At 44.8% G+C, this 24,572-nt stretch overlaps 2 protein-coding genes across 2 annotated transcripts in view; both read right to left on the reverse strand.

Moving 5' to 3' along the window:
- Positions 1 to 24,572, reverse strand: part of LOC309670951 (kelch-like protein 8) — a gene marked incomplete at its 5' end in the record, with an annotated part of 421,963 nt that overhangs the window by 52,544 nt on the left and 344,847 nt on the right.
- Positions 8,868 to 24,572, reverse strand: part of LOC309671214 (AF4/FMR2 family member 1-like) — a gene marked incomplete at its 5' end in the record, with an annotated part of 37,947 nt that continues 22,242 nt past the window's right edge. The window contains 10 exons of the mRNA XM_082482419.1: positions 8,868 to 9,222; positions 11,926 to 12,155; positions 13,541 to 13,584; positions 13,687 to 13,780; positions 14,401 to 14,472; positions 15,656 to 15,792; positions 16,641 to 16,704; positions 17,674 to 17,765; positions 18,794 to 19,040; positions 22,539 to 22,630. Of these exons, the coding sequence (XP_082338545.1) occupies positions 9,101 to 9,222; positions 11,926 to 12,155; positions 13,541 to 13,584; positions 13,687 to 13,780; positions 14,401 to 14,472; positions 15,656 to 15,792; positions 16,641 to 16,704; positions 17,674 to 17,765; positions 18,794 to 19,040; positions 22,539 to 22,630 (1,194 nt within the window). The 3' untranslated portion in view covers positions 8,868 to 9,100. The remainder of the gene's footprint in view (positions 9,223 to 11,925; positions 12,156 to 13,540; positions 13,585 to 13,686; positions 13,781 to 14,400; positions 14,473 to 15,655; positions 15,793 to 16,640; positions 16,705 to 17,673; positions 17,766 to 18,793; positions 19,041 to 22,538; positions 22,631 to 24,572) is intronic.

A 24,572-nucleotide genomic window follows, 5' to 3' on the forward strand; every position in this document is an offset into this window, starting at 1 on the left:
TATTTTCTGAACCTTTGCATGTTCTCTTGACTGGAACTGGCAGCAAATAAAGCACTCTTAGCCAGGAGATGAACCCTATATTTGTAATTCTTTCCTGGCTCTGTCAGCATGGTTGGTGTTGCTGCCACTTCACGGCATTTTAACGCAATTCCTTGGATTCCAGTTTCATTTTCAACATGTTCCAGCACACACACACACACAAAGTCAACAGGCAGCTTTGTAATTTCTGCCATCTGACTTGTCTGGTCTGCAGGGATTATCGTGTTCCATCACTTCAAGCAAAAAGCCCATGCAGATACACACCTGCCATAAGTTTTGCACTGAAATGGTGACTCAATCTTTCAATGAGTGCACACAACCTACATCAGGTGGTGCGGCAGCCAGCGTCCTGACAGAGATAATAAGACACATGTACACTGGGCTGTGATGAAGAGAATGCACGCGTGCGTGGCTACGGCTGCCTGCCTGACTTCTGAAGCGGCCCTGCTACCTGGCAGCGTCCCACAGGATAATTTCTCTGATGCTTATTAAATTAACGGTCTTGAAAATTAATAGTCTAAGCTTGCAAGTACACAGCTACAGCCATTCCTGGGAGTGGCAGCGAGGCTTGGCTCTGGTTCAATAGCCAACGAGAAACATTTTTGTGTCCTTATTTGCTTGATGGGTAAGACTTAACTTGGGCCAAGAATCGTAAGCAAATTATCTTCCCCTACACACATTTTCAGTACACCTAACTCAGCACGGGCTGCTGGAAGAAAGTAATTGCAAAGCCGTGAACTGTCCTGACACAGTCCAAGTCAGATCTCCAAATGAACAGCCGCCAGATGAAACAAACAGCACATTACAGCTGCCAATATCAGTGCATTTAGATGTCACATTGTCATTGCACGTTAAGCCACATGGCAACTTTCTCCTCCTGCTTCTCACTTTTCTTTTGTCCAAGCAGGTGCCAGCTCCCCAGCCAAAATCTTGGTGAATGCGGGACAGAAAGGACAGGAATGGAAAAGCAGAGCCAAAGAGCCCTTCTTTCTTCCTGTCCTCAGTGGACATCCTAGCTGCTCTCGCTACTCCCATTTGGTTCCCAAGGTCTTCCTTTTACCTCCGAGAGACTGCCATGCCTCTCTCTCTCTCACCGCTTCTTTCCCAGCAACTCACACCTTGGTCTGCTTGCCCCCAGGCTGGTTTCCTTGCTTTTTAATCACTCCACACCTGATGTGGGTTGCTGGAGCACCCCTACACCAGCTAACCATAATCCATCTTATCTAATTACTGCCAAAGATCTACGAGTTCACGCTTCCCCAAGGGCCAGCCCCTCTGGCTCCACACACTCTCTTTTCCTCCTTGCAACGTCTGCACACACACGCACTTTGGCTTTCAGACAAAGCCCATTTCACCTTGGCACCAACGCTGCTCCAAGGCATGCCAACAACGCTGCTCCAAGGCATGCCAACAACGCTGCTCCAAGGCATGCCAACACTCCCTCCACCACAGCCTCTCAGAGGGGAAAAAGGAAAGCTGATGTGAGCATACACTTGCCCTGCTCTGTAAAGCCAGTGGTCACAGAAACACACAGCCCAGCCCTGCTGAAGTTGTTAGCTGGGGCACTGCTATCTCCAACCCCTTGGGGTTATGCTGAGATTCATCCCCCTGCACTCATGTGCTGCTGATTCACACCTACTGATGACTGGGCTTTAGCAGAAGGTTAGTTACTGCCCTTAATTAAAGTCTTCCTCACCGAAAGAAGGTCAAAGCTGTCAGACAAAAGGCACCAGTAAACCAAAAGACTAATTCTGTTTTCTTTTTCGGGTTATAAACCAAAAGACAGAGGGCAGCATCGGACTACTATGCATGTACCATTAGAGGAGAGAAAAAAAGGAAAATACATACGTACCAGGTATCTAGAGCTTCTGAAGACACTTGTGCCAGTAAAACATACCCCACACTCAGGCAAAATAAATGGGATTTGGAAACACGCTTGAATATTTTGCCAGAGTAGTGCTTACAAAAATTAATCCCATCATCACGGTCTCATCAGGATGAACACCCAAATTTCAAACTTCAAGGTTAAAAAACCTGAAATGCAACATTTTGATATCTTCCCTCAAAAAAGCGGCAATGAGGTGAAGGCAGTGACAAGTTTGTGCTGTCGAATATTTTAAGAAATGCAACTGCATACCAAGGAAGATGCGTGGCATGATCACAAATTGCATGGCCACACCAGCCCTCGCCTCCGAGCAAAGCTGCACCCAGGGGCTGTGCTTGTGCAACTGTGCGTGAGCAGAGCACAGAGGAGGGCGAGACATCTCAGCAAAACAAGAAACACCCCCTCCCCCAGGCAGCTCGCTTTTAATTTCGTCTTTACAATTTTCACCAACATCTCTTTCATCTGAAGAACTTGAAGACAAACAAGTCAAAATTCATATTTTAATTTTATATATACATACACACACACACGCAGCAATTCATCCTCAATACAGAAGACAAACAAAAGATTGGTGGCACAGTATCTTTGGGGAGATTTTTTTTTTTTTTAAGCTGTATCACACATCTGATCTTTATCTTTTTCATGGACTATAAAAGGCAGATACTTCTAATTCACAGAAGCCTCAGAGTGTGGATTCAGTGCTGAAGCCAAACACATCAGTCTCCTCCCCTCACTTATTTGCACATCTTTACCCACTGGAGACTCCATTTTGCAAGAGGTTTGGCGTCCTCATTTCTCCATGGGGCTCTAAGACGTCGCACCTCTCCCGTCACTGGGCCACCGCGGTGTGCCAGCACGGGAAGAGCTGCTGCGAGAGGGATGACTGGCGTGTCACTCCCCACGGGACATGGACCATTTAACAGATTTAAGACCAATGTTCTGTGCTCAGGAAACCTGACAGTTACTTTTTAAGGACGTTCTCACTGAGAATTGCAGTTTTATTTACACTCTAAGATGATGCCTAAAGCGGGGTGAAAAAAGAAAAATCCCAACCCTGTATGGTAACAGTTGAAATAGAAATCCCACAGAAATGACCCAGAAATGCAAGGCTGGCAGCTGAACAGACGGGCAGTGGCTTGACCAGCATGCCACAATTCACGTACTGCCCAGAGACCTGATGACACGAGTCCTGCCAGCACCCACCGCACTACCGTACACATTCACATCGCAAAGAAAACACCACCCACAAAACCTTCAGCTCCTGCTCTGCTTTGCAGATTGCATCTTGCTCAACTCTCTCTCCCAACGCCCTCCGGAAAAATAAGACAAAGCAAAAGCCTAACTAGCTCTTCTCTGAACAGCGAGGAAAGCTCATGAGCAAGTTCAGAGCCTGCTGCACCTCACGTGTAACAAGCAAAAAATTGCACAGATTGGAGCAACTTTCAGAAATACCTTTCAGCTGCCACAGACCACATACGGGCTGATACACGGCTTCAACTATTGAAAGAGAACAGAAAAAAGCTATCGGTTGGGATGCAGTTTGGCTGGCTCAACAGAAGCGGACAACATTGCTGTATTGCTATGATAGGAAATGCTGGACCCAAAGAAAACCTTAAGTTCAGCAATACTGAGTAGGAGAGGAGAAAAACCCAGTGGGAATTCCAGGAACCCTGTACCTTGACAAAACACATCGCAAACCAGCAGTGATCGCACGCTGCCATTGTAACATGCACGAGTCCTTGTTTCAGGAACGCAAAGTTTACAGAAACACATTCAGAAATGCTGATGATGGCCCAGGAACACTGTTGGTTTTGGGTAGTGACGGGGGTCAGTAAAAGTGCAATTAATATAAAGAAAGCACAGGCTGCCAATGGGCTATTTTAGTGTTTGGAGAGCAGCATAGGGCTGAGAAACTGCCAAAAATAACATTTGCCTTTGAAAAGGGTAAGCCAAGCCAAAGAGAGAAAGCAAGCTAATCTATAATGTATAACAAACCTCAACTTAAACACAGTTGCAAAATTAGGTTTGGTCAATAAAGGCTCAATAAATAACCAAACTACAACAACAAAATATTCTTGGAAAACCACCCCAAAATATTTTTGACCCTTTTAGCCAAGGGGGGGCGCTGCCCCAGGGCAGAAAGATGAGCAGGATGGTCAAAACCTGCTGCAGCCCCATGGCCGCCTGCTCCCCCTTCTCACGCCCTGGCTTTTGGATGACCTCCCTGCTGGCACATCGCACGCCCTTCCTCTGCATCCCTCCTTCCACTCCCCATCTCCATTCCCACCTCCAAAACTAACTTTTGCCTCAAGCAAGGAGTGTGTGAAACATACTTTTTGGGGCACAAGGGGGTAGGAAATGGTGGGTCAGAGGACGAGAGCGACACAGGAAAACCAGCTCCACCCTGGCCGGCAGACAGGACAGCTCGTGTCCAATTACCCCTCACGACCCACCGAAACCAGAACAAAATTCACAGATGCTTAATCCACATACATACGTCCACAACCACAAGCTATCTTCCCGTCCTCTTTTCTTACCCTCCACGCACCTTTTAATCAGCCTGGGGCTGACCTGGTTTCATGCCACTTGAAACACTAATTGATGGCAGTGAATCGAGTCCCAGTCCCACCTCGCCTGAGCAAACACGCCACCGAGCTCCTCCTGTCTAGTCTGTAGCTAAAAATCCCAGCAGATGCTCATCTGGGTACATTTCGGTTTGTTTTTGTTTTGTTTTTTAACTAACTAGGTATTTTTTCCTTTTATTCATACTTCAATTCCAATTTTGCCATTGGGATTTTCAGCGTGCAGTGACCAAAAAAAGTCTACATTGCTATATATATCTGTAACAGCAACATATCTAGTGGGTATTAAAACAGGTTTCAGCATACCCTACAATTTACTACATTAGAAAACCACATCCATTATTAGCAACCATCTTAGGTGCAATGCCTATTGCAGAAAGGACCTGAATGATATGCATGAATTTTAGCACAATCGTGCACAGAGAGATGCAAAAACCATTCTTCCAAGAACAGTTACATTGCCCGACATAAAACAAAAAGTGGGAAAAGCCCCAAACAAGAGTAAGGCCATTGCAAAGAGACCACCCTGCTTAACCAATGAGAAGCAGAGCTACCATGGGGCATGAAATCCTGTGGGATTCCCTGAGGTGAATCCTCCTTGCAGCACTTCAGAAACGTATCCATGAACTCAACTTGAGCAGACCTTCCTCCCAGCACTGTGCCCTGCAACACCTTTGTGGCACACGCAAAGCAGCACGCTTCAACTGCCATTTGTGTGCCCTGTCTCCTTCTTTTCTTATTTAACTTGTTCAACTGCATGAAACCAACCCGTGGGATTTTCCGGTCAGCGAGTGCTCAGAGCCAGGCTCTGGCAGCTCTCAGAAGCTGACCCCAGCACAATCTTCCCTGAATCCCTTTCGGGAGGACAGGAGGCAGATGTCTTGAGGCGTGATCCTCCTGCCACTCTGAGCATCTAGATTTGCACCCATTCTTGTTCCTAAAGGAAAGGACAAGGGGCGATAAACAGGGGAGCAATTGAAACAGACATTTCTTGTATAGAAATTCATCCTTAAACCTCGTTCAGAAGGGAAACACTAAGACCATTCCGAGAGAAAAGGCAAATTACAATTTCTCTACAAAAAGCTGAGAACACGAGGACTCTTGCAACAACTCATAACACAGGCTACTTCATTTATTGTTTATTTCCCCAGATGAATGAATCAACCATTTCGGAAACTCCATCACACACAGGGCAGGAAAAAAGTTATTAACAAGAGGGACATACATCCCCCAAATAAGCTTAAGGTGTACAGATTTATAATGGGAACCAAGAGGGAGGGGAGAGGACAAAACCAAAAACAAGGACATTGCAGTCAGACTTTTGACTTCCTGTTACAGAAGAAATCTTCATCTCCATGTAAGTGGGGCTTTCAGCTATTAAATAAATGGCATCTTAAAAATAGAACATTTGACAATTTCAACACGTGTATTATTTCTTCTAAGTAAATATTGCATGGAAATGATGCTGCTTTGCCACCATAGCTGCCTCCTCTCCTTCTGGGACTCAACCATCACCGCTGTTTTTTCTTGGATTCATGGTTTTCTTTCCTAATGGCAAATGCTATTTCCTCCACTGTTATGTTTTGGTTTGGGGTTTGTTTGTGGTTTGTTTTGGTTGTTTTTTTTTGTTTTTGTTGGTTTGTTTTTTTTTTAAAGGCCTGGACAGGCCCAAGTGAAAACAATGAGCATCTTTCCTAACCCTTTGCAGGCCTCTGACCTGGCTCAAGGTTGAAATATGATGGCTTTTTAAAAATTACCTATTATTTAAACAGTCTTCTCCATGACCTGAAACAAAACATAGCTTCCTGCTATGTAGCTTGGTATTGATGCTTCCACAGATCGCTTTTGAAATGAGAGCCTCCAAATAGCCCCCACATGCCTTTGACACGAACTGCCCGTGATCTCCTTTCCTCCGAAGCCCATGGGAATTTGCCCTGGGACTGGGAGCAGCCCTTGCACAACCGCCTCCACATGGTAGCAGAGCGCATGCTGCCTTTTCCCAACCGTAAAGAAGCAAATGCCAATAGTTCATCTGCCTTCACCGGGTGTCTTCTTACCAACTTTGCTTGCCCGACACCCTTGCATTTGCTTTCCTAGGATCAGGACAACAGATTATCACTATCTGGGCAGCAAATTGACCAAAGGGCAGGTGAGGACAGGACCTGGTGCACCCGCGGGCTGCACCGAGTTGGAGGTAGGACAGGAGCAGTTGCACACCCTGCCTCGCGGGTTGCAGCAGGTCCCCCTGGGGCAGGCAAGCTGTGAGCAAGTGGCTCTCCGTTGGGAACCCGGCCTGGCAGCAGGGAGAGAGGTGGGTGTATGCAAGTGAAAGTACTGGGGGGGGGACACACTCATGTCCCTGCTTCACCTTATGCTTACCCCTAACACTCTGCTACGGTTCTGGCAGACTCCGACAGCGGTCTTCAGGTTCAATAAAGCTTTTTTCTTTCCCTCCTCCCCCTCAGCTGGTGATCCTAAGAATAGCTTTGATGGAAGATAAAGTCCGAAGAAGGTATCGACCCACTAGTCTGGAATTGAGCTCCAAAGTGCACATCAAGACTTCAGGCCAGCTGGCCATCCCTGCGCTTCCTGAGAACAAAACAGTTAATGCTGAGCCCCTCTCTGTCCCTGGCTTACTCAGAGCAGTCTCTCCCCCAGGGAGAAGGAGCACAAGTGAAGTTTGATAGGTAAAACGGGGAGGGGGAGGACATGGACCTTTCTTCCACTGGTTAGGACAGCTTATCCCTGAAATGCACTATGGCTTTTAATAAAGTGAACATAAAAGGACAGTCCCTTGAAGGTGCGGGAAGACTAAGGCAGGATCCCAGTGGTCCTGCGCTGCCAGGGGAGGCGGGAGGAGAGCTCCCTTGTGCTCTGGTCTAGGGCAGAGTAGCAGCACACTCCCAACAGCTCTTCCCAGAGGCAAAATGACTCCAGGCTTCCCGGTGGCAGGGGCCATTTCTACAGAAACTACTTTTGGAAATGCAGACCATTTGCTGATATTTATGTGCTGTCCATTTGCATGAGCCTCAAAAACAAAAGCAGGTATTTTACAAAGGGAGTACCACTGCATGCATGCAGACCTGTTCCTCCATCCTGACAATATGTGTAAAAGGGAGCTAATTCTTTCCTGTAAGCATAATTATTTTGGGATACCATCCTTCTCTTCGCCACTCCCACAGGCCTGTCAGAGATAGGACAAGGGATGTGAGAGGGGACCAGAGGGCTAAGGCACACTATTAGATATGAGGATGGCAGGATGCTGCTGTCACACAACAGGACATCTTTGGGTAGAGAAGGGTGTCACCTTACTGAATACATAAATGCTGAGGATGCTGCTTTCACCGTTATTGTCACCTGCAAAATTGCAATTTCAAAAATGCAGCTCCTGGCAAGGAAAAAATGCTTGCAAACAGCTAATTATTCCCTTTCGTGTTCCCTTGACAGATTTCTAAGTTGCTGGGCCCATGCTGTAGTTTGGTTGAGAAAGAGCAAGTGAGTTATCTCCCACATGAAGGATGCCCTACTTTGGTACCAAATCCTGCTCTTAGATATTCACCAAGACCAGCAATGGTTGCAGGCAAATATCCAAACGCAACATTTGTCTTATGTTCCACATTCAGCCACGTAAACAGAAGCGATTCCTCCCCATGTAACCTCTCAGACTCAGAACAATGTCCAAGCAACCACGGTGACCCAGTACAGCTGTCCACCCCCACCCATTGAAGCGACAATAAGCAACCGGACAAGGAGTCCTCAGTGTGAGCAATGTCCCTCCACCACAGAAGAGGGGTAGAGCTGTTTCCAACCATACCTGGTCATTTTGGCACCCCAGCTGTGTTTGGCTTACAAGCCTTAAACCAAGCAAGACCCTAAGTAACATAGCTCGAGTGCTAAGGGCATGTGTGTGCACGAGTGTGTGGCAAGGAGGAGGACCAGAGCAGCAATGACTTAAAAAGTGAACTTGCAGCGCTGAAGGCAGTGGCTTCCCCCAATTCTCAGGACAGCAGCTGGTTGACAAATGCAAGAGGGTTAGGTTGGAAAGCTGGCAAGGCAGACCAATTTGCTGTTTTTACTGTAACATAATGCTGTTCGGTGCTGATGAGGTTGCTACTTGCCATCTGAGGAACAAAGACACCAAAGATTGCATCCGTGCTTGCAAAAACACTTCTCTGACATGTCTTCTGGGCACACAACTGTTGTGGACTGTGGGATGTTGCGTAATAACGTCTGGAGGCAGATTTCCTTCTTGTCGGCACTTCTTCATGTGTGATTATTGTCCTGCTGGTTATTCGTAATAGAAATGTTTATAGACCATCAATACATTGAGCCATTCAGACAATTTATTGCACTTTGTCGTTTTAAAGGAAGGTGCCATCATCATCGAGGCTTTCCTCCATCTCTTCTTTTTCAAGGCAGCAAAGCGCTACCCTACAAACACCATTCAAAGTTTTTCCAGTGTAACCAGATCCATTCCACCTTAACTTATTTTCCCTTGCAGGTGCTTTGTATCCAACGATTCAACAAGTCAGACTGTTTCTGAGGCTTCAAAAGTGCAAAAAAGTTCAAGGTACTTAACCACCTGGAGCACCAGTTAAGGCGTATTTGTTTCCAGTCTCAGCCACTGTAAACCCTGTCTAGTGTAGCGTACCAGTTCAGTCATGCTACTGTTCAGTGCCAGAGCGCACGTCGCTGTGCCGAGTTCAGCAAAAAACTCTGGAAAAAGGGTAGGGAGAGAGAAAACATGTGGTTGGTTTCACGTAACAGGCATGTCTGACAGGCAAGGGGGCAGCAAGGAGCGACAACAGCAGCACACTGTCAGCCGGCAAGTCCCATTAAACGCATTAATGCAAAGAGCTCAGCAACATTAGAAGGCTGGGAAGCATACCAAGCACACGAGGCAGGGCACATGAGAGGAAAACGTACTCACACACACCTGCATACACTGAACTGCCTCCCCAACCGCTGGGTTTAAAGGGACGTCGAGACTCCATGGTAGGTGGGCAAAAGTTTGGGTGTTCACACATGTGCTGTGTGCTTCCCCCAGATTTTAAACAGGCCAAATTTGAGTGTCTTTCTGAGCAATGCCCAGAAGCACACACAGCTGTCGTTGGACTGGTCCCTCTCCTTCATCCATCCTCAAACGTCGAAGGCATCATGATTTCTCAATTGAGCAGGTTTAAAAATTTGGATAGCTTGGCAGGCTATACAGCTCTGATTTGAGTTGCTTACAGCTGGGCACATCAGGCAGATTTAACAGAGTCCTATCCTGCCACCAAATTCAGGCACCGTGCTCCTCCTCCGGCACAGGCAGAAAATGGATCTTGCAGCATATCTGAACCTGCCGGGAGGTGCTGGCAGGCTAAATGCCCTGCTCTGCGCTGGCAATCATCTCGGCAGGTGACAGTGAGTTACAGGAAATTATCACACCTTTCCAAGACATTGCTGCGTGACCTGCCTTCCAGCAACACAGGCTCACCCCAGTCCCTCCAGCCTCAATCGTCTTGCCAGATACCTTTTGAGAACCTGGCCATTCTCAGCTCTACTTTTTTACACACAAAGATTGAACCTGGAGGCTGAAAATTTCTGCTTGGCTGTGCAAGGAACTCTTCAGAAGCAGAGAAGACAACGCTTTCCTTCTAATACTTTCCAATTCAGAAGCAGAAAACGCATTTCCCCCGATTTTCCTTCTTTTGTTTACAAAATGGGTATCCATTCCCTTCATGGGGAACAGAAGAGCTGCAAGCAGAGACGAGGAGTCCAAACTCCCTGCCTGAGCAAACAGGAGTTAATCTGATCTGTGACCACAGCACCACGTGAAAGGAGAGTGACTTTACATGCACACATGCAACCTCTGCTCGTCATTGCTGTGGAACATCAGAGGCCAGAAGGCAACGTGTTACAGCCTCATGATCTGAATTACGCACTGCTCTGAAGTGAGGAGCTGGGTCCTGCACTGGAAGCACCTAGTTTTGGACCCGCCAGAAAGCACTTCAGCACAAGTGCCTTGGACATCAGTTATAACTAACTGCTTTCCACTAACTTCTCCATTTAAGGGAACTTGATAGCTGAAGGCCACTGCTCTTTCTTCTTCTTCTTAAGCCCTATGAATTGCACAAAAGAATCAAGGATGTGGCCTTTTCAATAGTTTTAGGTACTCACTCTCTGTACCTCTTAGAACCTGTACATTACACCAAATATCAACAAATATCAGAACTGGAACTCCTCCACTGTCCTGAACAGTGACAGCAAATGCAAAGCCTACAGGAGTATTTACGCTTCTCCTGCACAGATCCACTCCCTTGAGAGTATTTACTGCAACACAGAGCAGGTTTTGAATTTACTCTTGATTGATGAAAGATTGTGCTCAGGCTGTCCCCCCTACAGGTCTTCCTCCATGACTCATTCCTCTGGCTTACCAGCAGTATCCACTGAGCCTTCTGTGTGACAGTCTTTTATCAGCCTTTTGAGGACATAATCCAAAATACTACACATGAATTGCTGCTGCGAGCACAGATTTGCTCAGAAGACAGCCAACAACTGGAGCTACTTTATTCAAAGGTGACTTGCAAAGCCTTTTGAATTTCAGCAACTGCCTCATTAGCATGAGTACTTTTACAGCCTTCCAACAATTCAGCCAGGCGCATCATGGTTACTTTCTTTTGCAAGTTTGCCAACAGACTGTGGCAATACGTCCCTTTGCCCACAGTAGCTCACAAAACTTTGTGTTTGATGAAAAATGACACTGCAAATGCCACGTGGGATGGCAGGTTATAGAACTGCACCCACTCTAGGGCTTTTGCTTACTCACCACTGCTTGTACCACAGGACAATACAACTTTTTTATTAACAAAACTGTAAAATAAAAAAAGTAGCAGCAATTTTAGGAAATGCTACCGGCAAATACTGGTCACGTGCCCAGCAAGGACTCCAATTCAAGTGCTGCTCAGATCCTCTGTTAGAGAAGCCAGTTTCACCGTTTTCAAGACAAAAATACCTGGAAGTTTGACAAACAAACTAAAACACAATGCTACAGGCCAAAAAGCTGTTTTTATAGAAAGTGAACCGACTCAGAAAAGCTCTGTGCCCCAAAGGGAAAAACAAACAGCAAAAAACCCCTTACGCTTCTTGTGTTACCATGAAGCAAGTTGGCTGGTTTCCTGCATTTGATACCCTCATCCCTTAGCTCTTAGACGTTTGAGGATGCCAAGACAATCTTTTAATTGGAACACTCCTCAATATATCACCATCAAGTATCTCTGCCAATAACTTGCCAATATGCCATAGCTGTCTATTTCAACATATTTAATGCTTTGATCTTTAGGTATGGTGTTTGCTCCGTTGAGTGTTAGGATTTAAGCGAGAACATACACATAACCACAACACACAAGACAGAAAAGCCAGAAGGCAAAAACTTACCCTTATTCTTCCTGGCCAGTGCATCAGCCTGTTCCCAAATATCATACGCATAGAGGATACAGGAAGTGATGTTGACATAGGAAGAGGTGATGCTTGGGATATTATAGGGGACAGTGATTGAAGAGCCAATGCTGTTGCCACTGCAGTTGCTAGCATTCGATCCCGGCTGAGAACTCACAGAACCGGCAGGAGAGGACATTGGAGAAAGAGCAGAAGGCATGCCTGTGCTTCTGCAGGAGAAAGAAACACCATCGTGAACATTTAACTTCAGAGTTAAAAGCCTTGCCACAAGACTATCTTATGCCAGGAGCTATCCGCTATCATCCAGGCCTGCAGTATGGAGCGGAGGATTGAAAACTGAGATGTGTTCAGCAACATAACAAGTAATTGTCCTTCAAGTGCAAGGCCAAGTTTTTTGAAGTGATTTGCAACTCTAAGGACTCCTCTTGACAAAAGAAAATGCAGAACCAGACATCAGAAAGGGCCATCCATACCTTCCAAAATCTACACCTATTTGTGGAAGCCTTCACCAGATTATCTGAGTGTTTTCTTTCTAACGACTTCCATTTCAGGCATGCTGAAGCTCACCACTTATAGAGGCTGGAGCTTTCTGACAGCTAGTCAAAGCAGCCAGGTCAGCCTACCCACACTTATTTATAGATGTAGGGAAGCTACATGCAGTCAGCTGCCCGCCTTCCAGACACAGGCTGGCTTCGTCACATCACTTCACCCCCACCACTTCTACCAACTTAACTTTTAGTACCTGGTATGAAAGGGCTTCCACCACTGCTCTTGGGAGACCATTTACTTCCCAATAAACTATATTGTGCAAGGCAGCAGAAAAATAACTGGAATTTCAGCATTGATATTAAAGACCAAACAACCCTCTCTCAGCTGCAGAGTTTAAAAGGGACAGATGTGGAACCAGGTAGCTATCTGCCAAATGCAATTACCACAGCACACAGAAAAACTCTTTCTTACTCATTGTCGTAAAAACACAGGCCCAGTCTGCAGGGCATCAGGTGAAACACTGTTATGTGACAGCTTGCCCTTTACTTTTGCTGCCACAGACACAGCAACACTGCTGTAGATACATAGAAAGGACAAAACGCTCAATAACTCATAAATTAGAAAATTAGTTTCTTTTTCTTAATTGGTGACTAAGCTAAAGAGACAAATATTGAAGTATCACCTCAAAGTTATGCTACCCCAGGACGAAGGCATAATCATACTGGACAGTGGCCAGGGAGATGGGGATGGTATCCCATTAAGTCTCAAGGGATCTCTAACAGAAAAAAGATGACAACAGGGGCTTTGAAACAGCATAGTGACGATACCTTCCTTGCTCTGATCTGCTTATCTGGTGGAGAACTGCTCTTCTTGATATGCTGTAACTCTGGACCTCATAACACAAAAACAACCCCTTTCCAACGAGAAAAGACAGGAGAGAGAGAGAAGAAAAATACTCATGCCCCCTAACAGTGTGATTTCAGGTGGCAAGAAAGAGCGAGAGGTGAGGCGCTCTCAAATGCAGTTAACAACTCAAATATTCCGGCTACTGTTTTCACTCACACCCTTACAGACGCATTACAACATATGTATTTTTAAATCTTACCTTGCAACACATGGAGAAGGTGCTTGTGTTACTCTGGAAGAACTCTGCAGCAAGGAACAGAACTCTTGTTAGATTTGGGCTATTGGGCCAACATCAGTAACTGCCGCAGCCATCCAGCTGGCAGATTGGTAATATCTGTGCCCTACCTTAAAGTGGTCCTTCAGGATCCTGGAATACTTGATTGCAGTGTCTTTTTTGTAACGAAACATTGCCATGTGCAGAATGGACTGGCAGCGCATGCTGTGAACAGAAACACACCCAAGCGTCAGTGTTCATGCTCGCTGCTGCCTGCTCAGCAGTCATCAGCCTTGTGGGACAGAGGCAGGCACACATCAGCCGTACTGCAAAGTCAAGAAAGCTCAGAATTTCTCCTCCTCCTGCTCATCTTAAAAAAGGACCCTGTGAAAAAATCACAAGGCGAAAAAACAACACAAAACAAAACAAGGGCGGGCCATGTCTGGTGTTATATTCAAACAGGTGCCCGACCTCTTATTGGTGCAACAGGCCCGTTAAACCCCTGTCCAGAAGTGCCTCAGCTATGTTCAGTGACAGCTTCAGTTACATGGCTCAAACATGGGCAGCCAAATTCCATTCTTTCACCTTAGGTGAAAGCCTTTGTGTGCTCTCAGGTTACCAGCAGATCAAATTTTAGAGCCTGTGCCTTCCACATGTGGTCCCTTGTGATAATGTGGCTCACTTTAGAGATGTTCCAGTTCATTCTGGTTTTTATTCTGTGGGTTTTTTCCCTTGTGGAACTCTGATTCCCATTTAACTCATTCCTTTGCCCCTGAAAGTAATGGGTCTTTCACTCTATCGAGTCTAAACACAGAATAGGAAGGCAGAGAAAAACAGTTACAAACCAAAACACGGCAAAGATTTTTTCATGTGAAGATGCTGAGGAGTCCGTAAAGGATTTCAATGTCATGATGAATCTAAGGAAACAAAAAAAACAGAATCTTGTCAGCCATCAGTGCTCTGAAGTCCTGCTGTTTATGAAAAAACAGCGCATGCCGTTATCTCTAACATCAGTCCAAAAGTCATGAAACCTAAACCTGCCTTGACTTCTTAAGTCCTGGCACTGAGTGCTTTGTATGATCTTGAGCAGAGTACTGTCTCAGAATGCGTTGTTTTCCACGCAGCACGAACAGATGTGACCCCTTATGCGACCCACTCTCCTCTTACAGTGATTACACGCTAACTTACAGGCCTGGGACCCAGAAGAGGTGCCCCTACTACTGAAGGTGAAATATGAATTCAATTGTTTCTGGACAAGACAGACATCTTAGTCGAAATGTTTCTTTTGGCTAACAACAAACAAGCAAGTCTCCTTTATGAAAATAAAGCAACAACAGCATCTTGGAAATACAGTCCATCAAGACCACAAAGCAAACAATGTAATTTAAAAAGTTTGAAGTCTACCACAAAAAAAAAAACCCCGACAGCTGTTTCAGCTCTAAGGCAAGAAGTCAAATCAGCTCTCAAAAACACTCATATAACCTGTAATTTCGGTATGAATAACCGATACCTGCCTCTTTTCTACCCAATACATGGTTGCTTGGGTTGTGCTGCTTGTATACGTAATATTATCTACGTGCATCTACAATGGCTGTGAAACTAAATGGGGAAGGTTGCTAAAAGAAACCTCAATAAAGTGTACTAGTAGAAAGACACATGGGAGAAACCAGCAAAGTCTGCCTTCAATCAAGCTACAAGACCTTTGGGACACAAACTGTTCTTCCACATGCTATATCTTTGCTTTGCTTTTTTTAAATTTAAATACTACTGAGCTCACATGCAAAAGCAACTTCAGACCTGTATGAAGTAAAAACTCCTTCATGGCCTTGATTGTCATAGCCAGCATCCTCTGGTGTACCTCAGCTGCAAGGCTCAAATGCTGAGGAGGACACGGTGCCTAATTCTTCTGATAAGCAATGCTGAAACACTTCAAAGGATTTGCCTCTGATGCCTCCGGATGGTCTTTCTCGTGCTTGTACAGCAACCTGAACTCTGCTCCATGGTGGGAATCCAAACTGGCCACAGTTGCAAACAAGCAATGCAACTAACCCTTCCCCTCCAAACACGCTGCCTAACCATCGCACTTTGAAAACCGCTTACTTGATGAGATCTATGGTGCCGCTGAATAGGCTGTGAGCTGATTTTGGTGCTGATGCATCTGATTCCAAGGCAATCCCATATTCAATGAAGGAGAGGGCAGCATCTAGGTACTGAAAGGCCCTTCCAGTCTTGTCGGTCTATTGGGAAGAAAATTCTCATTTTTAGACTAAGACAAAAACTACTTCTCTCAAGTGTACCTGATTTCCTTTTTTCTCCCTAGTTAGGCAGGATTTCAAGAAAGAAAAAGATGCAAGTCGGGCCTCCAGGAGATAATTAAAGGGTTCTCAGCAGTAGCCCTAATGTGGGCCCAGTCATCAGCTTTGTGTGCTCTGGCTATTTGTATCTCTTCCTCTTGCTCAATGTTTTCCTCCAGTAATTCACCATCTTCACTTTTCTTGGATATTATTTTCTGGTCTTGGAGGCCTGCCTCATGAAAGGCAGATGAGGCTTTTCCTCTGCAGTATTCCCTCACTTCGTTTTCACAAGTAAATGACAATTAGCAAATGTACATTATCTGACTGAGCCATAATTAGCAAAAAAAAAAAAAAAAGCGCTCATTCATACACACTGTTAAACTGCACACAGTGGAGAAAGTCAGTCACATTCCACAAAGGGCACTTCCAAGTCTTGTTCGCCAGCAACACAATTACTGTCAGGATCCTGATGTTTCAGAGTAAACTGTCTTAAAACTAACTGTTCCTTGTATTTTCTGAGGACTTTGTGATAGCTCTGCAAAGCAAACAGGCCTGCTAACCTCAGGCAATGTCAATTCCAAATCCCGTTCTCCAGGCATATTCCCTAGATGTCTTTACAACAGAGGGAAATGTCTGAACATTTGGCAAATAAAGACAGCCTCCCCACATATAACTTGAACGTACTCCGAGTATGGAAGTAATGTTAGCGAGCGAATCTTATTCACATGCACACAGGTATTTGGTCCGAATGCAAGAGATGGTTAACATTTTAGCACAGGGCCAGGACTTACCATTGCATCAGCTTTGTGCTTCAGCCTCTTGGCCTCTTCTATGTAGTATTCTGTCGGATGCTGTCTGAATTGGGGACAGAGAGTGGAAAAACAGAAAGCAGAGAAAAAGGGGGGGATAATTATCAATTTTACCTTCAGATCTATAGGATGCTATGAGTCCAAACATCGTGTTTTGGTAAGCCTGTTACAGTCTTATCAAACACACCTTACAATTATGATAATCACTAAATGAATGTTGTCTGCCTGTTCAGAAATACGCAGCAGCTGAACGCACAGATAAAGTTAATTGATTTCTTAAAAAATGTATGTTAGAATGACATTGAAAACTTACATTTTGAAATAAAAATCCACCAGAAGTTAGGTTACTATGAGGCCAAGTTTACTTCTTTGCTCCCATGGAAAGACAGTAGTTGTGTGATCTCCTGCCGTTCCTCAAGTACAATACCACAAACACATTCTGATTGAAACATACAGTAAACTCTGCAGTACCACACTGTCATCTTGGACCAAGAGAGCTTGCATTCGAGCTATTTGCTTACAAGACATACGGTCACCAAGGCTTCTACAGGTCTTGGGTCTCAATCATGACACACATTTCTGTGCACTGGGATAATCTATTCACCGTGCAAATGGCACACAGCCACCTGTACACTAACGAGTGAGTCATGCCCTCTCAAGATCAAGTCAGCTGCCTGCCCAGCACCTTGTCACAGAGGAATTTGCCGCTTGCCAAGAAACACATAAATCAAAACCCATCACTTGTTGGCAGGCATGAGACACCTCTCAGAGTTAAAAATTTCCAGAGTAGCTTCCCTCAAGCCAAGAACTGTTGTAATGAGACCTTTGCTTTGTGGGGGGTGGAGTAAGTCCCAGACATGAGAAGACAGTACAGGGCAGGTCTCAGACATCTCTTCCTCTCTCTTTCCTCCCAAAAGAAGGGCTCATTAGGAAGCAGAAGCCAGGGCGGCTGCAGGGCCAGGCTTGCCTGGTGTCTTCAGAAAGTACAGACAAGGGGTGTAAAACAACAACTTACTCTTCAAAGTTGAGTTGAGGTCTCCTTGACTTGGAGGTACCATTCGTCAAAGAAGGCACTGGGAAAGGATTTGTGACATCCCCTACAGATCCCTGAAAAACAGAGCAGAGATAAAGCTGGTTAGAGAGGTACATCTAAATCAATTCCAAAGCCTGGCTTTCCTAAATTTCAAGAGAAAATATTTAGTTGTCCCAGGCACAGTTTACTCTCCAGGTTCTCACCATCTTCTTACCTTCTTCCCCAGCACCCCATCCAATAACAGAAATAGAAACTTGGCTTCTTACCTGACTGCTAGTAAGGCTTAATACCACTCAAACTTTTCCCAAGCATTGAGAAATTAAGTCACAGGTTTGCTTGCACAATGGCTAAGACAGCAGTAAGGCTGCAAGCAGCACATTTTTCATGGCCACTAGCCAAGGCAGGAATGGGTAATATCCATTCACACTTATTCCAGCTTAACCACACAGCAACTGTTGATTCTCTGTTACTAACTCCATTATCAGGAAAAAGCAAGCAGTTAGAAGCCAGCTAATACAGCGTGCAGAATCTGGCCTAACACACACAACAACAGACTAGACCACACACCCCCAGCCACCAGAAAACAGGAATAGAATTGAATTTTCTAATAAAAAAACGCAAAGATCCAGCTGCAAGGATCATTAATAATTTTGTAAGCAAGCCACAAAACCTTATATCCAAGCTGCAGCCAAAACCACAGGTTGCTTGTTTCTTACTTTGAAGCAATCCACTCCTTTCTGTAAACACACTTATTTTTACGCCAATATTGTACTTGCAGTCGCCTACAGTCAGAAACGGTTACTGCCATAAACATGATTCTCTTGCCTTGGGTTTTTACACGGTCATCCCTTTACACCATTGTTCACTGGTGAAATGAAAACAGCTGATGGAAAGTCAGCAGAGAAGTTACAATGCAGGCTTTCGGGCTAGCAACATATGGTCCCAGACAGCCATTAAAGGAGCAAAATTGCTTCCAAGAGCTTTCTTTGGTGGCTCATTTATCTTCCTTCCTTTTTAATATCCTCAGAGCATATTTCTAAAGACAATCACACAGCACTCACGACTTGCAGGAAACATCCCACCAGTTATAATGGATACCTACTTCGATGCCCTTTGGCAATTCAGCGTGATTTCTCTCCACTTTCTTGTGCTTGGAGAACAAAGGATCCTTGTGGTCGCTCTTGTTCCTGGCAGTGTTATCCATGGCAGGCAGCTCACCAGTCTCACTTCTGGGTCTCTTCTGGGCCATCTTGGTTGACTTTGGTGGAGGATGTGCAGGAGACATGGGTGGCAGAGGTGGCGGTAGCAGGAGATCTCTCTTCTGGTTTTCAAGTAAAGCTTTTGGTGCTCTGGAGATGGGAAGCGAATTCAGCAATTGGGATGAATATGGTGTACATATAACGTAACTAAGTTTTTTAAAAAAAAACTACTTCATGTACCAATTCTGTTTAAATTTCTCTGGAAGTATAAGAGGACTTGTTAACATAAAGAATCAAACAAAAGCAAAATGAAACTTCAGGGATTTCATTGTGCATTAGATACCACATCCTCAGCTGCCAACACCACACAAGAAAGTTTCTTTTCAAGTAGGAGTAAGATTTGTCCTTGGAGTAAAGACTTGCAACCAGAATATCAGGATGTTGCAAAAAAGGCATCCCTCCAACACAGCCTCTTTTCACTGAAAATGGGAGAGGGGTAATAACAGCAACTAAAATCCCTGGGACAAATCACACAACAAGGCAAATGAATTGCAGCACTGACTCTCTCTCCCCATTATGCTAGAAGATATCTTCTATGGTCAGAAATACTCACCCTGACACTTGATCCTGTATATGCTTTGACCGAGTTTAACTGAGTTGTTCCTTTAAGACTTGCCAGCTCACCCACACAACACTTATAAAGTTGAGAGGATTCAGGTGAGAGAGACTTAAAATGCTGTGCTTTATAATGGCAGAGGCTATCACATTTAATAACATGGTGGCATATCAGTTTTGTGATCATCCGGAGTTAGGATTACCAGGGAACTCTGGCAGCTTTAAGCAGCACCAGATAGCTCTAAACCTTGTTTCTCTACTGCTCACTTACATCGTTTTTATCCAGCTTCTCAAAGTTTCCAGGAAAACACCGAACAGTGGATCCCAACTCATGGATTGCAACATCAGAAGAGCAGGAAATTAAGTTAAACCCAGTGAGAAGACCGAAGCATGACATTGCACATCTTGCTTCATTCTGCTGTGCACAGGACAGTCCTCTCCTGCCTTCCACAACCCACTTTTCCCATGGTACAGTCCCTACTCGCTGCACACATGCTCCCCAGCTTCCCTACCTTGGTACAGCTCTCTCCCCAAAAACGCATCCTTATCCTTCCCACTCTGCAAGCCAGAACACGGCTAAAAGGGGTGCTCATTTTCACTGAGCAAAAGGGAGGAGTGAACCCCAGAATTAAAGCCCTTCTGTATCCCTTCATACAACTAAATGTTAGCCCCAAAGTCTCAGTGCTTTAAGAGCACGTCAATGTTTTCTCTGCAGAAAAGCAGTTTAGTCGTATTGTCAGGACACAAACCTCAACGCTACATACCAATCCAATACCTCCAATTCAAGCAACAAGCAAGCAGGAATTGATCGCAGTGCCCCGTGACTGATGCATGAGCCTCCCCTCTCAGGGACACTGCCCATTTGAAGACATGCTCCTAGAAGCATTAGCTCTAGCAAAGAGCTAGCCAAAATGCTGGCAGTACACTGGTATGCAAATTATGGGTTAAGTTTCAGGAGACGTACCAGAAGCACTGCAAATGCTATGCTGAATAAATGAGAAATTCCTGGCCATGAAGGCCATCTGAAATTCCACAGTTTCATGATTCAAAAGGCATGCTGGCTGTGTGTCCATTAGGTCACATACAAAAAAGACAAAGACAACGAGATGATTTTAGTGGAAAAGGGAAAGGCTCCCTACCCTTACTCACCTATACATACAACTCTGTTTTCTGGATTGGGCTTTGTGCGTTTCACCCATATACAAATTTGGGCCAGTCACTGCAAAAAGCTTATTGGCACTGCATCATGTTGGTTTAGTTAGAGAAAGGGGGAGCTGCACACCTATGTGCTTCTGAAGCATCCCAGTTTAGCAGCCTCACACGGCAGCAAGGGAAGAAACCAGAGTTCTGCAATGTCCATCACATCCACCTCTGTGTTGTCAAGCTGGGAGAAGACAGGTCCCACCTAGCACAGACACCGTGTGCACCAGCAGCCAGCCGATAAGTACAATTCAAAGCCTGTCACTGGTGACAGCAAAAGCAGCTGAGGGAGCAGACAGTATCAGCATTGACACATGACTTTTTTCTTTCATCAGAACCTGTCCAATTAAGAAAACAGCAACAATCACCAAGTCGAAATTTATGGACATTCAGTTACACTTAGCAGAATATCCTTTCCCAAGAGGCTGCCAGAACTCTCTCTGCTCAGTCATGGGAACGAGAGTCATGACTTCAGGGCTACACTTTCAGCTATTTCACCTGTTTGCGGCAAGAATCTGATCAAGCAACTCAACTTGTCTGCACCTCGGTTTCTCTGTGTGCAAAACGCGTTCACCTCATCTTCTCACCTTACAAAGGCTAAGAGCTTTAAATGCATGTGAAGTACCACGAATCTGACAAAAAGCTTTCTGCTGCTTCTCATGCAGTGAGAGCACAAACTTCCCCAAAATAAGTATGACAGCAGAACCCAGAATGAGGAAGACATGGGCAAAGAAAAAGAAGTTCGTAGTATCATAGAATGGGTTGGGTCGGAAAGGACTTTTAAGGATCATTTAGTCCAACTCCCTTTTTAAAACCATTTTAAGGCTAATTCCATTTCTCATGAAAGCAGAAATAACTGATGCTTGAACTCTTAAGTCTTACTCACCTAGAATCACAGAATAGTTTGGGTTGAAAGGGACCTTTAAAGGTCATCTAGTCGACACTTTCCCCCTCTCTCCCCGGCAGGGACATCTTCAACCAGAGACATCTTCAACCATCTTCAACCTCTTGCCATCCCCTGAAACCCCTAAACTATCATGCAGAACAAGCACATGCTACTCCCCACAGAACAGCTGCCACCTCCCAGATCATCTAGGGCAATCATCTGCTGACAGATTACCACCATGGTAGTTTGCAGAAGGGAAAACGACTCCTGCATCCCGCAGGCAGGCAGTCTACCACACTGTTTGTAACTCAAGCAATGTAAAATTTTTTTGCACTGATTTGTTTCCTGCATCTGGTCTGAAAGACAGCAGTGCAAATGGTTGCCTACCAGCTTAGAAGGAAAAGCAGCATGGGCATAACTGGCAACTAAACTTCTTGCAGCATAAACAGATTTTTTGAGCTATGCGTAATACATGGATCAGAGCACGCAGCAACATAAGCTGCAGGATGGACAAGTTCATGTTTAAAATAGTAAAGTCTTCATTCCCATCTCAACTGTAGGAAATCAAGGCAAATGCAACAACATTCAACGCTTTTGCAGCACTGTAAACCAAGTATGGGAAGACAACAAGCCACTGAAACATCAGCTTATGCTTGAATGATTAGAACCATAATCCTCAGCGTTAAGAAGACAGAGGAAGATAGATAAGTGACACCCAACCTTCACATCTGCAACAAATAAAAAGGTGAATAAATTATATTCCCATAGCCACATGTTTGGTTCCAGGATGTAAAGACAAATCTGCAGCAGATTAAGTTTCAGAAGACACATTAAGTTATAAGCAAACTCACAAGCATAAGCACAGGAGATACAGTTCCTCGCCTTAACCTTTTTGAGAAAGACTCAGCTTTATGCATCTTTTTGCCATCCCACCACTGTATACTCACTTCAATTTATGGGAGTCTTTGTTAGCTGAAGACTGCAATGGTTTTGTTTCTTTTTCTGATTTCATTTTCTTCCTATCAATCTCCTTCTCCACTTCCCTCTAACAGGAAGAAAGGAAAAAAAAAAAAAAGAAAAAAAAAAGAAAATCACTCAGGTTTTGAATGTGCAGGTAAAGTACAGACGAACACATCTAAGTTTGACTGATTCTGGTTAAAAAAAAAAAGACAATATAAGATACTGGAACTGACAAAGTGGAAACCCAGAGCACACCGGATATAGATTTCCGGCTCACTGACAAGTATCCTAAAATGACATTATCTACTTTTGCTTGGATAGATTAATTATTTTGTAGTTGCAGGGATGGAAACGCAAAACCTCTTGTTGCCAACAGTAATCAAAATTAAGGCACATCCATTGCTGAAAAATAGCATTTCATCTGTTCTGGATGGTTGTGTGTTTTTTTTTTTCTCCTACTCAGTATGAATTGTACAGAAATGTATTCAGATTCCTCCTGGCAAAGTCATGAACTGCAAGCAATTGTGTTTTGTGATAGGCCTTATCAAAGGGAAGGAAAAAACTGCATTCACAGGAGAGTTCGATCACTCAGATTTCCAAGATGCACAGGGGCTTTTGGTTTCAACAACAAGAATCTGATACCAGAAGAACAGGAACCATTAAGGCAGAGAGGTAATAATACTTTTAAATTGCACTCGATAGATCTTAACAATACAAAGCATCCTCATCTGCTTACCTGAATCAAAAACTTCAGAATAATTTGCTACAAGCCAAGAAAATGTAAAAGAAACTACACTGATAAGTCAGCGTTACCCATAGTGCGCCTGGTGGCAGCCAAAAGCATTGCAGGACTTTCTGTCTCTCTCTCGAGTACATCCAGGTTTACGTCACTGTGGCGGTGCTCAGTGGGTTATGCTCAGCACAGAGTCTACCTCTGGCAGCGTGCTCAGGGCAAGCCTCAAGCACCTAGATCACGTCCTTAAACTGTTTCCCAGGTTGAGCTCCACAGTGCCGCAAAAGATGTCTGACAGCTGCACCTGACCAAACTGGCTGTGATGAAGCCTGAGCCTCCAAGGACACTGATGCATGCTGATATAATACAGATGTTGAGTCTCTTAGGAGGGTTTTCCTGCAATCAGATACTCAGGCTGCAAGGGAAGACACGTCTAGTATCAAATAGCTCCTCTCTTGGCTCTTTGAGACAACAGAAGCAGCAACAGATTTACTGCCTGTTCACCTTTCTCTTGCTGCTCTGCAGGAGGGGGACTGCCGGGGTCTCTCAAGTTTCTTCACCATTTTCCTGCTCTTCCCCACAACTATGGGAAGCTCAGAAAATGACAAGACTAAAGGAAACCCACGTGGGAACCAAGGTAATTCACCCACACATGCTAAGCCACCTGCTCTGTGAGGAGGACCAAAAAGTTACACAGGCACTGAAACGTCCACAGTGAATACCCATTCACCTTAACACCTGCAGCCAACTCTCTGTGCAGCTGAACCAGCTGGCTGGAAGTATATCCACAGTCCCCTTTGGCAGTTAGCTTTCAAAAACACTCATGAGCTACTACCATCGCAGTTAAATAAAGGTCTGTCTTGGAATTCAGGGGAAAGCAACTATTATAGCTGAAGGACTCTACAAATCCCCTTAGTGGATACACGCATCTTTTAAGCATTAGCATTGCTGCTAGCACCACAGCAGCTCCAGGAAAACCAAAGACATTTTCTACATATTTATCCAAGCGCTGAGATCCAAAGCAGGGTTTAGTGATGGTTGTTACTATCAGTGAACCTGGTTCAGTCAAAAGTCTGCATTTATGGAAAAGTAAAAGGCACGGGGCTGCTGCCATCACCCCTAGTAATAACACAGTTTACATCTGCAGAATTCAGTCCTCTTTGCATAAGCAAGCCTTCACAACTGTTTCATGGAAATAAATAATTCCACACAGGAAAAGACTACGCTACTCAGACTGTGGTTGCGTGACTAAAGGCAGCAGAAGGTGCATACATGGACAAAACCAAAA

Source organism: Vanellus vanellus (genome assembly GCF_965231255.1).
Source record: "Vanellus vanellus genome assembly, chromosome: 4".
Lineage (NCBI taxonomy): Eukaryota > Metazoa > Chordata > Aves > Charadriiformes > Charadriidae > Vanellus > Vanellus vanellus.